Genomic DNA, 17,499 nt, shown 5'->3' with positions numbered 1-17,499 from the left:
AAAGAATAAAAAGTTTTGAATGGTACAACAATGCACTATAATACATTGGGCTATATACCTATTGTAATTTAGTTATCCATAGTCTGATGATATTTCAGAATAAAATTCCTTCTCCAGATATTCTTTACAAGCAATACACAATGCTTCAAGCAAACTACAATACTCTCCTGTACATATATATATATATATATAGCCACATCCATGCTCTACATACAATCACACAAACACATATATATCTGTATGTAAATATATATATAGCCACACATCTCACACATACGTATACACACACATACAAATACATATATATATACATATTTAGTTTTTGTTTCTCTCTCTCATTTTCTTTTTGCCTCTCCCTGTCCCTCATATCCCCTCTCCCTTCCACCCCAATTCCTTCCTTGTCTAAAACTTGCCTGCTTTGCAACATATTTGTAAACAAAGTCTGTCTTATGCAATCTGATATTGTTAGTATTATATTTTTGGATCTTGTTTACAGTAAATGAATACATACACTGTGTGTGTGTGTGTGTGTGTGTGTGTGTGTATTTGTGCATTTTAGTGGACATGGGCGGCACTCATATTTCTGATGATGTTGATTTAGTAGTGGTAAATGTTGAATGTGGCAATGGTAGTGATGAAGTCAATGATGATGATGATGATGACGGTGATGAAGATGACAGCAATGATGATGATGATGATGATGAGGTTGATAATGATAATTATGATGATGAGTGATGATGATGATGACATGATGATGATGATGAGGTTGATAATGACAATTATGATGATGATGATGATGAGGTTGATAATGACATTTATGATGATGATGAGGTTGATAATGACAATTATGATGATGGTGGTGATGATGATAATGATGACAATGATGACTACAACAAAGATGATCTTAACAAAAGCGATGATGATAATGATGATATTGCAGGCAGTGGTGTCAGTGGTCATAGTGGTAGTGGTGATGGTGAGGGTTGATAAATAAAAAGAAGTTGCATGAGGGAGCTGGCGTTAGCAGTGGTGATGATAATGATGATGTTGGATGTTGATTTGTCAGGGTAACACATCAAGTGCACTTTTATGTAATTCATATAAGCAACAGGATCAACCCAAAATTGGATACTGATAATGTTGTTGTCAGTGACAGGGGTGGTGCTGGTACTGGTGGCAGCAGGGGGGTGGTCAGGAGCAAAATTTTATAATTTCTAGATTAAGGCTTGTTAACATGATATTTCTCTATCATCTATCTATTCATCTGACTGATTATCTCTTTCTCTCTTTCACTCTCTCTTTATAATATATATATATTATAGTGAAGGCACATAGCTCAGTGGTTAGTGTGTCAGGCTCACAATCATGAGGTAGTGAGTTCAATTCCTGGATTGGGCTGTGTGTTGTGTTCTTGAGCAAGATACTTTATTTTATCTTACTCCAGTTCAGTCAGCTGTAGAATTGAGTTGCAACATCACTGGTGCCAAGCTGTATCGGCCTTTGTTTTTCCCTTGGATAACATTGGTGGCATGGAGAGGGGAGGCTGGTATGCATTGCTGACTGCTGGTCTTCTATAAACAACCTTGTCCAGACATGTACCTTGGAGGGGAGCTTTCTTGGTGCAATCCCATGGTCATTCATGATGGAAGGGGGTCTTTTTATCTTTATTTATATATGAATTATATAGGGAATGTAGATATATATATATATATATATATATACATACATCTAGCTGAAGGATTAAAATTAATCAAAGGACATACTAAGTATGTCTATCTGCTGGAAATGACAGTCAAAACACTTATTTAAAGCGCCAAAATTCACTGATAGTAACTACAGAAATCAACCATCCAAAGGTAAACTGGCTAGACAATCTCAAGATAATAATAAAGTCAGTGATATCTTTGCAAATATTTTCTCCTGAATATTTTGCTCCATATATATATGTGTGTGTGTGTGTGTAGGCACAATGGTCCAGTGGTTAGGGCAGTGGAATCACGGTCGTAGCATCGCGGTTTCGATCCCCAGACCGGGTGTTGTGGGTGTTTATTGAGTGAAAACACCTAAAGCTCCATGGGGCTCCAGCAGGGGGTGGTAGCGATCCCTGCTGTACTCTCTCACCTCAACTTTCTCTCACTCTTTCTTCTGTTGGCCTGCTTGCTTAGCCAGCGGGGTGGCATCATTTGAAGGCTAACAAAACAATGCAAAGCACATTGTGACCAGCGATGTGTAGCAACATCTGATAGCCTGGTCAGTCACGTGATCATGTGTTATATATATATATATTGATGGATGGATGGACAGACTGAGGTATAGATAAACTGATACATAACTATCTATTTATACAGTTCTGTTGAAAATGTGCCAACCTTCCATGTATTAGTGCAACAAAAAAAAAATGCATTTCGTACACTCTGTAATGTGGTTGGTGTAAGGAAAGGTATCCAGCTGTAGAAACCATGGCAAAAAAGGAAATTTAAAAGCAGCATGTGGTGTTCCGATCCATTTAGGAGCACAGCAATGAAACTATTCAACACATACCAACATGGAAAACAAACATGAAGTGTTGGAGCTGATGATTATGCCAGCAGCAACAACAACAACACCAACAACATTCATGACGCTATATATCTGTGTGTGTGTGTGTATGTGTGTATGTATATATGTATATATGTATATATGTATGTGTATATGTATATATATAAATATGTGTGTATACATATATGTGTGTGTATATATATATATATATATATATATATGTATGTATGTATGTATGTATGTATATATATATATATATAGACACACACACATACATATATACAAAAGCCACTTGTATAATTTCAATTCTGCAAGAGTGGTTATCTCTTACATAATCATCCCAAACTGTAAAGCCTTTATATATGTGTATGCTTGTTCACACACACACACACATGTGTGTGTATGTATGTAAATATGTATATACATATTTATATACGTAACGTAAGAAGATATCATTTTTATGTCTTATGTTGAATTTGTGTACAGCTTATGTACATTTGTGCATGTGTATGTGTGTCTAAATCTTTTGGCATTCATAGAAAATGATGAAATAAATGCTAATTTTTATATGAAAAATACTTATTACCTTAAAATAAATTGACATAAAGCAATGTTCTCGTGTATAACTCATCCCATTACTATCCTGTTATTTACCCTCTCTTCTTTGTGTTTCATTGATTCTCTGTCTCTCTCACTCTGTGTGTATGTTACATTCTCTACTCAGTGACTGTTACCAAGCTTCTCATGTGCACTCATCTTACACCTCTTATGTTAACTCTTTCTGTATCTCTCTTACTTTTGTTCCTTTCTCTATACAATGTAAAGCCTAACTGGAGATATCAGTGAAACAACCAACCAGCCAACATTTATATTATCAGCTTTTATTATCATAATGAAACGCCTGTGTTCCATGCTGGCATGGGTTGGATGGATTGACAGGAGCCAACAAGCCAAGGAACTGTGCCAAGTTTTCATCTCTGCTTTGGCATCGATTTCTACACCTAAATCATCATCATCATCATCATTCTTTAACAACGATTTTCCATGCTGGCATAGGTTGGACAGTTTGACAGGAGCTGGCCAGCCGGGGTGCTGTTCAAACTCCAAATGGCTCTTTTGGCATGGTTTCTATGGTTGAATGTCCTAAAAGTCTCTCACACACACATACAAACATAGATTCATACATACATACATATTCGCATCAACCCACAATGAACCTAAAATTGTTGGATGCTCAATTCTTATTTTCTTACTGTCCGGTGTCCTTGTTTTTAACATATATGTATGTATATATATATATATATATATATATATATATATATATGTATATGTGTGTGTGTGTATATATATTCCATAATCAAAGGAAGCTAATAGCTAAAAGTTCATCCGTATTAGTGCTTGGATAAAAATAAAAATGACGTACAGTTGTTAATTTGCCGGAAAGAGTGAAAAATCCAAAGTTTTAAACACTTGACCTCCTTTGGAGAAATGTGAACAAACATGAATATATGTTGTGTGTGTGTGTGTGCATCTATTGATGTTTGTTTTTATGTTATAATAAAAGCAATTTTACATTACTCTACACTTTTATGAAGTACAAATTTCTTATTCTTATACAAGAATGTTGTTGACAGTGACTTCAAAGTTTTGGCCAGCTGAGCTATTGTCAGACTATGTATGTGTGTGTGTGTGTGTGTGTGTGTGTGTGTGTGGTGTGTGTGTGTGTATACGTGGTAGGTTTCAGATTCTGTCAACCAAATCTATACACAAGGCTTTGATGAACTTGGGTCTATAGTAGAAGATACACACCCCAAAGTGTCATGCATTGGAGCTGAACCTGAAACCATCTGGCAGTGAAAAGTGAACTAATTAACCACACTATCATGCTTGTGCCTCATGTGTGGGTGTCCACAGTACGTGAGAGGGAATCAGATGATCCAGACATTTATTTCAGTACTTCCATCTGAATGTGAATGAAAGAGAATTTCTCTGCCAAGGATTATTTACCCACTCTCCACTCTCTCTTTTGTTTTTTTTCTCAGTTATCTAGTCCACTTTAGGGCCTTAGTCCTGCTTGTTACAAAGAAATCATCACTAGTGCTGGAACCACGGATAAAGTACCCAGTTCATTCTATAAGGTTGTTTGCATTAGGAAGGGCATCCAGCTGTAGAGGCCATGCCAATGGAGACATTGATGCATTACATGGATTTTTGAGTCATCAGACCCTGTCTAGCCATCCAAGTCATGCCAGTATCACAGCTAGACTTTAAATAACAACAACAACATTGAGCTATGGCAAATATTCTGCTCAATTTTGCAGATATGCTTGTCAGCTGCTTGACCTGAACCAGTTTAGCATGTCTCTTAGTGGTTGACAATATGTGCATCTCTGTTCATAAGCAGGAGTTATGGGGGAACATCATAGCCATGTGTTGAGACGAGTTCTTTGGGGTTTGAATAATTCACTGCTGGAAACATGAGTGTTTCGTTAATCATCCTTAAAGAACTCTTATTCCAGGACCTTTTGAGTGGGATGGGCTACTTGACTTGGAGAAAATTCTAATTGGGCCCCACCTTCAAGGTCATGTGCTGTTTATCTTGATATGAAATCATCATTTCATGCGAATATGGTTGTGATGCATGTGCCTGGTGTACTCTTATCAGATGGGTAGTAGTGATGGGTATATTGAATTTCGTATGTTTTTACCCCAGCATCACTTTGATGGCATGTCCTGCTCTTTCACTCAATAATAATATTAATTCTTTCCACTATGAGCACAAGGCTTAAAATTTGTAAGAAGGAGACTAGTCGATTACATCAATCCCAGTGCGTAACTGGTACTTAATTTATTGACCCATAAAGGATGAAAAGCAAAAATCAACCTTGGCAGAATTTGAACTCAGAATGTGAAGACAGATGAAGTTCCTCTAAGCATTTGCCTGGTATACTAACGATTCTGCCAGCTTACTGCCTTAACAACAACAATAATAATCCTTTCTACTAAAGGTACAAGGCCTGAAATTTGTGGGGAGGGGCTAAGTCAATTACATTAACTTCAGTGTGTAACAGGTACTTAATTTACTGACAACTGAAAGGATGAAAGGCAAAGTCAATTTGAACTCAGAATGTAAAGACGGATGAAATGCCGCTAAGCATTTGTCCAGTGTGCTAATGATTCTGGCAGCTTGCCACCTTAACAACAATGATGATGATGACAATCATCATCATCATAATCGTTTAACGTCTGCTTTCCATGCTAGCATGGGTTGGGGGATTTAACTGAGGACTGGCAAACCAGATGGCCGCACCAGGCTCCAATCTTGATCTGGCAGAGTTTCTACAGCTGGATGCCCTTCCTAACGCCAACCACTCCAAGACTGTAGTGGGTGCTTTTACGTGCCACCGGCACAAAGGCCAATCAGATTGTACTGGCAACGGCCACACTCAAATGGTGTTTTTACATGCCACCTGCACAGGAGCCAGTCCAGTGGCACTGGCAACGACCTCGCTCAAATGTCTTTTTCACATGCCACCGGTACAGAAAATAACAATCCTTTCTATTATGATTGAAGGTCTGAAATTTCAGGGGAAGGGGTAAGTTGATTACATTGACCCTCCCCCCCCCCCCAGTGTTCAACTGCTACTTTTTTTATTGACTCCGAAAGAATGAAAGGTTAAGTCAACCTCAGTGGCATTTGAGCTCAGATGGACAGAATACTGCTAAGTGTTTTGCTCAGTGTACTAGCAATTTCCCTTTAAATAATACTAATACTAATAGTAATACTTATACTTCTACTACTACTAATGATAATAATAATAATAATTATAATAATCCTTTCAACAATAGGCACAAGGCCTAAAATATTGGGGGAGGGTGTCTAGTTGATTACATTGACCCCAGTGCTCAACTGGTACTTATTATATCAACCCCATAAAGATGAAAAGCGAAGTTGACTCTAGTAGGATTTGAGCTCAGAATAATCCATTATAATAATACCTAGATATCAACCTTCTACTCTGCTAGCATTACTACCACCATTACTCACACACACACACACATACCACAGACAACTTCACCCATCTTCCATGACGTATTTGAAGATGTTGCTTATTTCCTTCCATACATAAGATATTTAGCATAATCTTACTTTTGTCAATTATATTGGATCTTTCATTACAAAAAACCTCATTGCACACATACACACACTTACATACATATATAGATATACATACTTACACATGCACAGACACTCACACACATACACTTACATGTGCACATACAGGCATAAGATGCACATATATATATAAGTGTGTGTGTGTGTGTGTCTGCATATCTGTATGCGTAACGTATATATTTCTTTCTCTTTCTCCCTCTCCTGTACCTCCCTCTCTCTTCTTCTGTTTCCCTTTCTCTCTCTCTCTCTCTCTCTCTCTCTCTCTCCATCTCCCTGTATCTCTCTTTTTCAGTCTCTTCATCTCTCTGTCTCGGTTTTCTACCTTTGCTCTCTCTCTCCTTCTCTTCATCCAACAGACACAGCGAGAAGCATGGTGGTGGTTGTGGCGGCGATGCTACAACTGGTATTGATGATGGTGGTGATGATGCTGGTGTGTGTAGAAAGCTTAAAGTGGTGTGTAGAGTAGGGAAGGAGTGGGGGATAAAGGCCCTACCTTCACTATATTGACGCCAGAGGTCATATGACACAAATCATACATATAACATACACACACATATACATACACACACACATGTACACACATATGCTCACACACACATATATACATGTATGTATGTGAATGTGTATATGTGTGTGTATCTGAAAGCATGTGTATATATTTATCTATGCGAGTGTATATATATATATATATATATACATACACATACACACACAATCCACATGCAAACATACATACATACATACACACATATACATACATACATACACACATATACATACATATGTTTATACACAGACACACACACACACACACTCACTCATGGCAGCAGCCAGTGTCCAGACACACAGACAGACAGACAGACAAACTTAGAAACAATGGTCATACTTATTAACAGACTAATACACCACCACCATCACCACCACCACCACCAGTCCAAACATCACTATCACAACCACTGTCAGTACCACCATCACCACCACCACCACTACCACTATTACAAATACCACCACAGCCACCATCAGTACAAACATCACCTCTGACGACACTGCAGAGGAAATAGCAACATTTGGCAAACTTAATTACCACCATCCTTGTGTAGTTGTTGTTATTGTTGTTGACCGAGAGCAGTCTTTTTTGGGCTCGGACAGTTTTCCTACATTCAAGTGATCATCCAGTGCTTTTTTACACAGTCTCACTCCTGTAGGTCCTTGGATCATGTTTCGTTGGGTTTTTATTACTCCTATTTCTCCTGCTTTTAGTTTCCAGGGATAACACTTTGTATTTAATTCTTGGACAAATGTCAATACTTTGACTCGGACACAGTGCTCCTTATTCTTTTTCACTAACAAGGAATACATTTTTCTTTTTCATTTTTTTTTCTTTGTTAAGAAAAAACATCTTGATTCCTTCACTTGGACAGCGGTTTATACTTCATGCTCAATCAAAATATATTTTACCTGACTTAATATCACAACCAATACAATGAAAAGTCCGTCGATTTTCCCCTGTACTAAGTTTTTCACCAGGAATCTATACTAAATTTCAAACACCAAGTTTTATATATATATATATAAACACACACACACACACATACATATATAACTTTTGTTATTTATACTTGGAAATCAAGTACCCATACTCAGACAACAAGTATTATATATTTACAATCAAGTACCAAGTGTTAGATATATATATATATATATATATACACATACATACACATACTTATACTCTAGTACTATTATATAATATATACTCATACTTGGACATTAATTGCTATATGTAAATATATACTCTTATACTCAACCACAAATACCTATCCTTGATATTGTATACCAAAACTCATTCCAGTATCTTTTACATATACTTCAGGCATCAAGTGTCTTATATATATATATATATATATATATATATATATATATATATAAAAACTCATACTCGGATACTAAGTGCTACGTTATATATATGTATATATAGTGAAAATTGGACACCCACACTTATACCAGTACTCATATATGCATACTTCGGATCCAAGTATTAAATGTTCTTATTTGGACTATTCTGATCTCGATCAGAAACATTGTACCCAGGTTCAACCACAGCATCCTTCTTTGCTTTAGAATTGGGCCAGAAAAACTGGACAATTTTCAGGCTTGGAAATTTCACCTTTGTTTCAAGAAGAAGAAAAAAAACAAAGATGAGATGGTGGTCAGAAATGGCATTCTAGGTGACACTCAAGTGACTCTTGCTTCTGGAGAAGCCTAATCCCCACTCCACTATCTCTTACTGGGACTCAATATTGGCAAACATAAACACAGAGTAAAAAGAAGAAAAAAATCTGTAGTCTTCCTTCTAGTCACACACACACACACACACACACACTCATATCACATTTGCATATACACTCAGGCTTATTTTTTCATTCTCACTTCTACCTCCTTTCAACAATCTTGTGTTATCCTAGGTGTGCCTCATTTGAGGGATCATGTCCCCCGAAGTGACAATGGCACATGAGCCAAGCTCCAGTGACAAAGAGTGTGACTCCAACCTTGACTGCTATGCCATGGATCTGCCAACCCCAGTAAACATCTCAAACATATCCACAAGCAATGCTGCTACCACCACCACCGACGCCACTACCATTACCACCAGCACCACCATCACCACCAATACTACCAGCACTGCCACCACCACCACCACCACCTCTGCTACAACAACAGTTGCAGCCCCTCATATTAACACACAGGCCCAGACCGACTCAGACCAGTGGTCAGTTTTAAACATGGATTTACAAAAGGACACGGAGGCCTCCGATGAAACAGAAGACAATCTGCAGCTGGTTGCAGTGAACGCCAGTGTGGTGCAACAAGACCACAGGTTTATTGAACGGCGCTCATACAGCAGCAATGGCAGAGTGATCAGAAAGCGTCGTTCCACCACCAAGCGCACACTCAGTATGCAGGACACACCCATGTACTTGGTTGAGCAGTATACCATTACAACTATTCGGGTTAGTTAAATATGTTTGTTATGGTTATTTACCTGTTGTTACCAATGATAATGATCATGATGATGAGGAGGAGGGCAGGAGGTACTGTGGATGTTGTTGTTGTTGTTGTTATTGTTTACTCTTCCAGGTCAACTCTGGCCGAACACGCTTATGTTCATGAATGTTCAACCTCTGCTGCTTCATCTGTTTTTCATATGTGTGTGTGTGTCTGTGTATGCACGTACACATGTGTATGGATGGTTGTGTGTGTACATGTGTGTGGATGTGGGTTTATATATATGTATGTGTTTATATATATGTGTATATATCATATATATATATATATGTGTATATATCATATATATGTTATATGTATATATCATATATATGTATATATCATACATATATATATATATAATATATATATATATATATATATGTATGTATATATCTATATCATGTGTATATATATATATATATGTATGTATATATCTATATCATGTATGTATATATATATATATATATATATATATATATATGTATGTATATATCTATATCATGTATGTATATATATATATATATATATATGTATGTATATATCATATATATATGTGTGTGTGTGTGGTATTTATATATATTATATAAATTTAGATATGTTCGACCAAGATTGGTCCAGCCCATGTCTAACTTAATAGCACCACCTGATAGGATATCTAAATCCTGTTTAAGTCAAGTTTTGTTAGGTCCATTCAAGTAGTGAGTTCTTGTTGAGTGAGTGTATCCAGGTATGGGTGGGCTTATCCATATTCCTTAAGAGTCTGTCTAGACTCTGTTTAAAGGTGATGGGATCCTTTTCCACTTTGATCTCTTCAGGACAATGTTCAACAGTGTAGGGCCTGTGAGGAATAGAAATTATGTCGCAGTGTACCATATGTTGTGATCCTGAATGGGCAGGGGACTTACAGCCTGTGGTCCCAACCTTGGATGAACCTGAAACTAATGTTCAGGTCGTTGGGCAATGCTGGCGGTAATCTCCACATCGTAAAAATGATGTACCACTTGCAGCAGTACTGGAGAGAGTAGAATTTGAAGGTTTTAAGGCAGTCCCAATAATCGAGATCAGTCATGCCTTCAATTCATTTAGTGAGTGACCTCTGGGGTGATTCAATACTCAAAATGTTTTGTTTTGTATGGGGAGACCACAAGGGACAGCAGTATTCGAGGTGTGGCTGTACAAAGGAGGAGAAAAGTGGAATGATAACACCTTGTTCTCTGGACCGGAAGGTTCTTAAGATCCAGGAGCTCATCCTACGAGCTATATCGACCTTATTGTTGATGTGGGCACTCCAACTGAGATTGTTATCTACAATTACACCCAGGTCTCTGATATTGTTAGAAGCTGTGTATATATATATGGTGTGTGTGTGTATACATGCTCCAGCCACCTCAGTCTTCTCATACACAAGATAGCTGTCATGCTTTGAAGATTCGCCTGCGATAGAACTTCAACATTGGTGACCTTGTTGTACCATGTTAGGCCTAAGATTTTGCGGATCTATATGACAAAGTATATTAAATGTTTTTATAATTCAATACTGTGATCCATTTGTAACTTGAGAAATCAGTATTTCTTCTCGCAACGGTCAGTGCCATGGCCATCACCATCAAATATTGTATTGTGTGTAACGTCTTGCTATATTTTGTACTCTCCCTTAAAGTTCACCAGTTTGTCCTCTTATGTTCTGACTTCAAAGCCTACCTGGTTTTCACTTTTATCATTCATATTGATGGATGACAAGGAGAAAAGAGCATCTCCAGAATAGATTCCAGTGATATACTGAGGTCAGTTGTCCCATTCATTATACCTCTCTTTTTTAAATATCTGGCTGTATGTTAGATGTTTGGTAGTCAAAGATATACTATGACTGGAAAACCAAGCAGGGATGGAATGGTTGGAGTGCTTTGATCATAGATATGGATGGCCATGCTTGGAATACTTTTGATCACAGATCTGTTGGATCAGAACTGATCTAGGATTAAACATGAAAGATGACTTCAACAGCAATGAAAACACGAGAAATTCAATTTGTCTACTTGATATCCTAGAAACAGCAGCCAAATCTTCAACTCATACCTTATGAAAATGGAAGGACACATTAATGTAGTCCTTGAAACTTTGTGCCTCTTTTAAAACAAAATAAGGTGTGATGGTCATGGCAGGGATACCTTTGATCATAAATCTGTTGAATTAGGAATGACCTGGGTGTTAAACAAAACTACAGCAGATAAATAAGCAGTGATTTTGGCAGAATCATTAGAGCATTGGAACAAGTATTTGTTCTGGCCCTCTTGCTCTGAGTTCAAATCCTACTCAGATCAACTCTGCTTTTCATCCTTTCAAGACAATGGATTAGCAGAACTGTAAGAACATTAACACTAGTACTTGACTGTGAAAGGGCAAAATGCAAAGTTGACTTTGGGTGGATTTGAACTCAAAAAGAGCTGAAACAAATGCCAAAATGCATTTTTCCGAAACTCAAGAATCATTAAGCCTACAGACGAAATGCTCAGCGGTATTTCTTTCAGCGGTGAGCTGGCAGAAATGTTAGCACCCTGGATGAAATGCTTAGTGGTATTTCGTCTGCCGTTACATTCTGAGTTCAAATTCCACCGAGGTCGACTTTGCCTTTCATCATTTCGGGGTCGATAAATTAAGTACCAATTACGCACTGGGGTCGATGTAATCAACTTAATCCCTTTGTCTGTCCTTGTTTGTCCCCTTCTATGTTTAACCCTTGTGGGCAATAAAGAAATAAGTATTTCTTTCAGCCCAATCTATTCTGAGTTCAAATTCCGCCAAAATTGACTTTGCCTTTCATCCTTTTGAGGGTCAATGGAATAAGTACCAGTTGAACACTGGGGCTGATATGAAAGACTTATCTCCTCCTCTTAAAATTACTGACCTTATGCCATCTGGCAGAATTGTTAGCATGCTGGACAAAATGCCTTGCAGCGTTTCTTCCAGGTTTACATTCTGAGTTCAAATCTCACCAAGGTTGACTTTGCTTTTCATCCTATCAGGTTCTATAAAATAAATACCAGTTAGATACTGGGGTCAATGTAATCAACTAGCCCCTTACCTTAAATTTCAAGCTTTGTTCCTATAGTAGAAAGGATTATTATTACTATGTCAAATAACTTTGAAATGGTTAAGTTAATATTCACATAAATTAATGAATTGTCAGTTAAAGAGCTAATTAATAATAATGATGTTCTAAGGAAACGTATGTTCACGTAATTACTAAAACAATTAAAATAATATTAGTTTTTGACCTAATATTATAGTTTTCCTAGATGCATAATTATTTTTAGTTTACATTTCAATGCTCCCTGCATTAAATGTGGTGAAACTCATTAAGTAATTTGTCTTGTTAATTACTGTTCTGCTCTGAACTGCACATTGTACTATTCTTAGACAGTTTCAATTCCGATTCTGTCAGTTTTTTTCTATGAGAAGATAGATGTTGCCAACTCATACTCATTCCTCCAACTGTGGAATAAATATGGACTCTGTGAGTGGTTTTACATAATCCTTCATTTAACACAACTTAAGCATTCCTGAAAGAGAGAGAGTAGCAGACAGACAGACGGACAGAAAGTGGGAGAGTTGGATTAAGAGATTGATAAACAGAGACGGAGAGATAGATAGATAGACAGACAGACAGATGTGTATAGTATATATATATATATAGTGAGAGAGAGAGAGATAAAGAAAGAGTGAGTACGAGAAGAAGTGAGAGAGATAGAAACAGACAGACAGACAGATAAAAAGATGGGGAGAGACAGATACAGAATGAGAGGGAGACAAACGGACAACAAACAGTTAGAGCTATAGAGAGGGAGAGAGAGAGAGAGATTGATAAACTGCTATTAGAATTTACCCCAATGCTTGACTGGTACTCAGTTTATCAACTTTACTTTTCATCTTTACAGGGTTAATAAAAAAAAGTACTATATATATATATATAACAAAGTGAAGTTGTAAGGTACCACATGAGTGGAAATATATATATATATATATATATATATAAAACAATCCCTCAACTGTCATGAGTGTTACATTCCATAACCCCCTACAATAGGTGAAAATCTATGAACTAGAAACTACTGTACTGTATATTTTTTTATTATTTGTATAATTTGTATATATATATATCCTATTATAAATTTGAGTGATGTTTCTCTGTCCGTTACATTTTTATGTTTGTTAACTCCTCCAAGGCCATTGGTGTAAGGACACCGAAACTCAAACCAGCAATCTCTGGGAATGTCCTAAGGGGGTCAATTTTTTTAAGGGCCACCTAATTGGGGCCCCACTGCCCCCTCCCCAAACTATTTTTACTGCATTTTAAACTAAATGACAATGAATTTCATACCATGAACCCCCAAGGAGTATCGTAAGAAGATTCAATTTCTGAAGGGCCGCTTAAATGTCCTCCCCCACATTTTTATTGCATTTACCTCACTCCTACGCTTATTGATTAAACTATGATCAGCACCAGTGCTTAGCACATTTACAGAAATAAGTTTGGACATTCTAAATACCTTTATGTACATTCAAATCAAGATAAAAAGTTATAGCATGTAGATTTTAAGTGTGGTAGTGTGGATATTTATATTTTGTAGTTTATGAAACTTCTGTCTCGTTTCATTATAAATGCAAAACGACACCACGGAGGAATCAATGTAAGCTTAAATAATAAACCATGATAGGTGAACCACAATAGGTGAACTGTGATATGGTGAGGGATTACTGTATATAGCAATGTGTATCTGTGTACATTTATATATATATATTGATGTGTATGTGTGTACACACATACAAACTAACACACTTGCTCACTGTGCAAGCAGATTCATATTTTTCCTTGTCTTCATATGTTTTTACTGATTGCAAACAAACATTTGATTTGAAAAGTGTCGTTTGTTTCCAGTTATCTGCATAACTACCTCTGGATTTACGGAGATGTACTTGCATAGCAAGTGACCTGATCTGAGATTGTGTGCTAGAACGAAAACAATTGCAGTGTGGAAGGTGTTTATAAGCCGTTTAAGAAACACACAAAAACCGTTAGATTCACTTCAACATTTAAATATAATTTGTCAAAATATTTTCGTTGCTTTGAGACCACGACCTGTTCACTAACAAGGAGATGCAGCACAAAGTTTTGTCAGTGAACAGGTCACGGTCTCAAAGTGACGAAAATATTTTGACAAATTAAATTTAAATGTTGAAGTGAATCTAACAGTTTTTGTGTGTTTCTTAAATGGCTTATAAATACCTTCCACGCTGCAATTGTTACCTCTGGATTATTCCTTGTCCAATTGACTTGAAGACTGTTACCACACTTGGAAGCTACTGAGGGCTCACATCAGCAAAAAGAGTATCTGGTCACAGAGAACCCAACCCCAACATAGTCTTGTCTGACCCTTGGTAAATAGGCATTATAATGAGAGCTATATAGCACCTGAATAATTACTAATTCTCTTACACTAACTTAACTAGTTTACTATATTCCCTATTATTTCATTAGCCTTTGTTCTTTGGGTCTGTTGTTCATACACTCTTAAACAAAATAATATTTGTAATAGTTGTAAATGATTGTCACTGACATACAAGCAGATGAGTGATTTTAAAAAAATTGGCTGCTATTTCTTGTTCTTTGGATCTGTTGTTCATACACTCTTAAACAAAATAATATTATTATTGTGAGTTTCTCTCTCTCTCTCTCTCTCTCTCTCTCTCTCTCCTTCCTTCCTTCCTTCAAACGGGAAGGAAGAGCTATTTTCACCATTCTTGTGGCTATGGCGAGAGAATGTATCTGGTGGACGCGTCTGAAAGGATTGGAGACAAATGCTTTCCTCTCTGGTCAATCGCTCATCAACTTCTTCAAGTATCACTTGAAAAGGAAAGTGAGAAAGGCAAGTTTTGTCTAGCGAATGTTTCTAAAAAAGATGCATGAATGTAGCAAGGATGACACATATGAATGACGAAGCCACTTTGAGCATAATCCTATGAACCCGGAAAAATTAAAAACAGAGGGTTACCTACATGCAAACAAATGTGGTAACATGTCACATTATTGACCGAGGTTACCATGGTCTTTATCGTAAGCTTTTCTTTCCACAGATAAACCTTATCTGCTTCCCCCTTTACACTATACATCATGACATTTCTGTGATACACGATCCCTATTGATCGTTTTTTTTTTCTTTTTCTTTCTTTCCCTTTTACGATCCCTTTTGAGCGAAAACCTACCCTTTTTTATTTCTTTTCTCCCCAAAAAAGAAAAGCTCTACTTTGTAATCTGTCCCATCTGTGTTCAGCCCTGTGTGGCTAATAAAGAAACATATCTATCTATCTCTATTTATTGGTCTATCTACACACAGACGCAGGAGTGGCTGTGTGGTAAGTAGCTTGCTTACCAACCACTTGGTTCTGGGTTCAGTCCCACTGCTTCTGCTATAGTCCCACGTCTTCTGCTATAGCCCCAGGCCGACCAAAGCCTGTGAATGGATTTGGTAGGCGGAAACTGAAAGAAGCCCATCATATATATGTATATATATGTGTGTGTGTGTTTGTATGTATATATCTATGTGTGTGTGTCTTCCTGTTTGTGTTTCCCCCACCACCACCACCGCTGATTGACAATCAATATTGGTGTATCTATGTCCCTACAACTTAGCAGTTTGGCAAAGAGATTGATAGAATAAGTACCAGGCTTCACAAAAATAAAGTGGGTATAATTTGTTTAAATCCCTTCAAGGCAGTGCCCTAGCTTTGGCACAGTGTAATGACTGAAACAGTAAAAGTTAAAAAAGAAAAGATATATATATATATATATATATATATTTGTGTGTGTGTTTGTAATAGCCAGTGTAAATGCTGGTTGGTTGATTCTCCAGTCATGTTTTACATTGTACAGAGAGAAGAGGAATGTGTTGTAGAAAAGAGTTAACATATGAGGTGCAAGATGAGCGATTATATAAAACTTGGTGGCAGGCAATGAGTGAACAAACACTACACACACACACATACACAATAAGAGAGTGAAATAATCAGAGACAGGAGGAGGAGTGGGAAAGAAAGAAGAGGTAGAGGAAAGTGGGGTAAATGACTGTAGTTACTGCAGGAGTTACGCAAATGAGAATTTTTTTTGTTTTTTTCTTATGTTTTAAGATAATTTCTCTTTTGAAAATCAATATTCATTTCATCATTCTGTTAAAGCACCAAGAAATTTCATGCAAGTTGAAATAAATTGTCATATGTATGCTACATTCCCTGACGTTGCCCATGGTGACAAAAGTATACATCCAAATTAATCCATCATATAACATGTGATACACTAGTGTGTATATATATATATGCATACATACATATATATATTATATATATATATATATATATATTATATATATATATACACACATACACACACACATATATGTAGGCGTAGGAGTGGCTGTGTGGTAAGTAGCTTGCTTGCCAATCACATGGTTCCAGGTTCAGTCCCACTGCGTGGCACCTTGGGCAAGTGTCTTCTACTATAGCCTCGGGGATGGATTTGGTAGACGGAAACTGAAAGAAGCCCTTCATATATATGTATATATATGTGTATGTTTGTGTGACTGTGTTTGTCCCCCCAACATCACTTGACAACCAATGCTGGTGTGTTTAGATCCCCGTAACTTAGTGATTCGGCAAAAGAGACCGATAGAATAAGTACTAGGCTT

At 37.0% G+C, this 17,499-nt stretch overlaps 1 protein-coding gene across 4 annotated transcripts in view; it reads left to right on the top strand.

Moving 5' to 3' along the window:
- The window catches only part of LOC115213779 (TBC1 domain family member 1), a 196,655-nt gene that overhangs the window by 76,884 nt on the left and 102,272 nt on the right, over positions 1 to 17,499 (top strand). Inside the window, exon 1 of one of the 4 annotated variants that reach the window (XM_029782621.2) lies at positions 8,676 to 9,726. The exons of 2 other annotated variants lie outside the window; for them this stretch is intronic. In XM_029782621.2, the coding sequence (XP_029638481.1) occupies positions 9,202 to 9,726 (525 nt within the window). In that variant the 5' untranslated portion in view covers positions 8,676 to 9,201. Of the gene's footprint in view, positions 1 to 8,675; positions 9,727 to 13,253; positions 13,278 to 17,499 lie in introns of those variants that run through there. One more of the 4 variants, XM_036504664.1, reaches the window with a different exon arrangement.

This window comes from Octopus sinensis, linkage group LG7, assembly GCF_006345805.1.
Source record: "Octopus sinensis linkage group LG7, ASM634580v1, whole genome shotgun sequence".
Classification (NCBI taxonomy): Eukaryota; Metazoa; Mollusca; class Cephalopoda; order Octopoda; family Octopodidae; genus Octopus; species Octopus sinensis.
The sequence above is the reverse complement of the archived record's forward strand: the minus strand, read 5'-3'. Positions and strand labels throughout refer to the sequence as shown.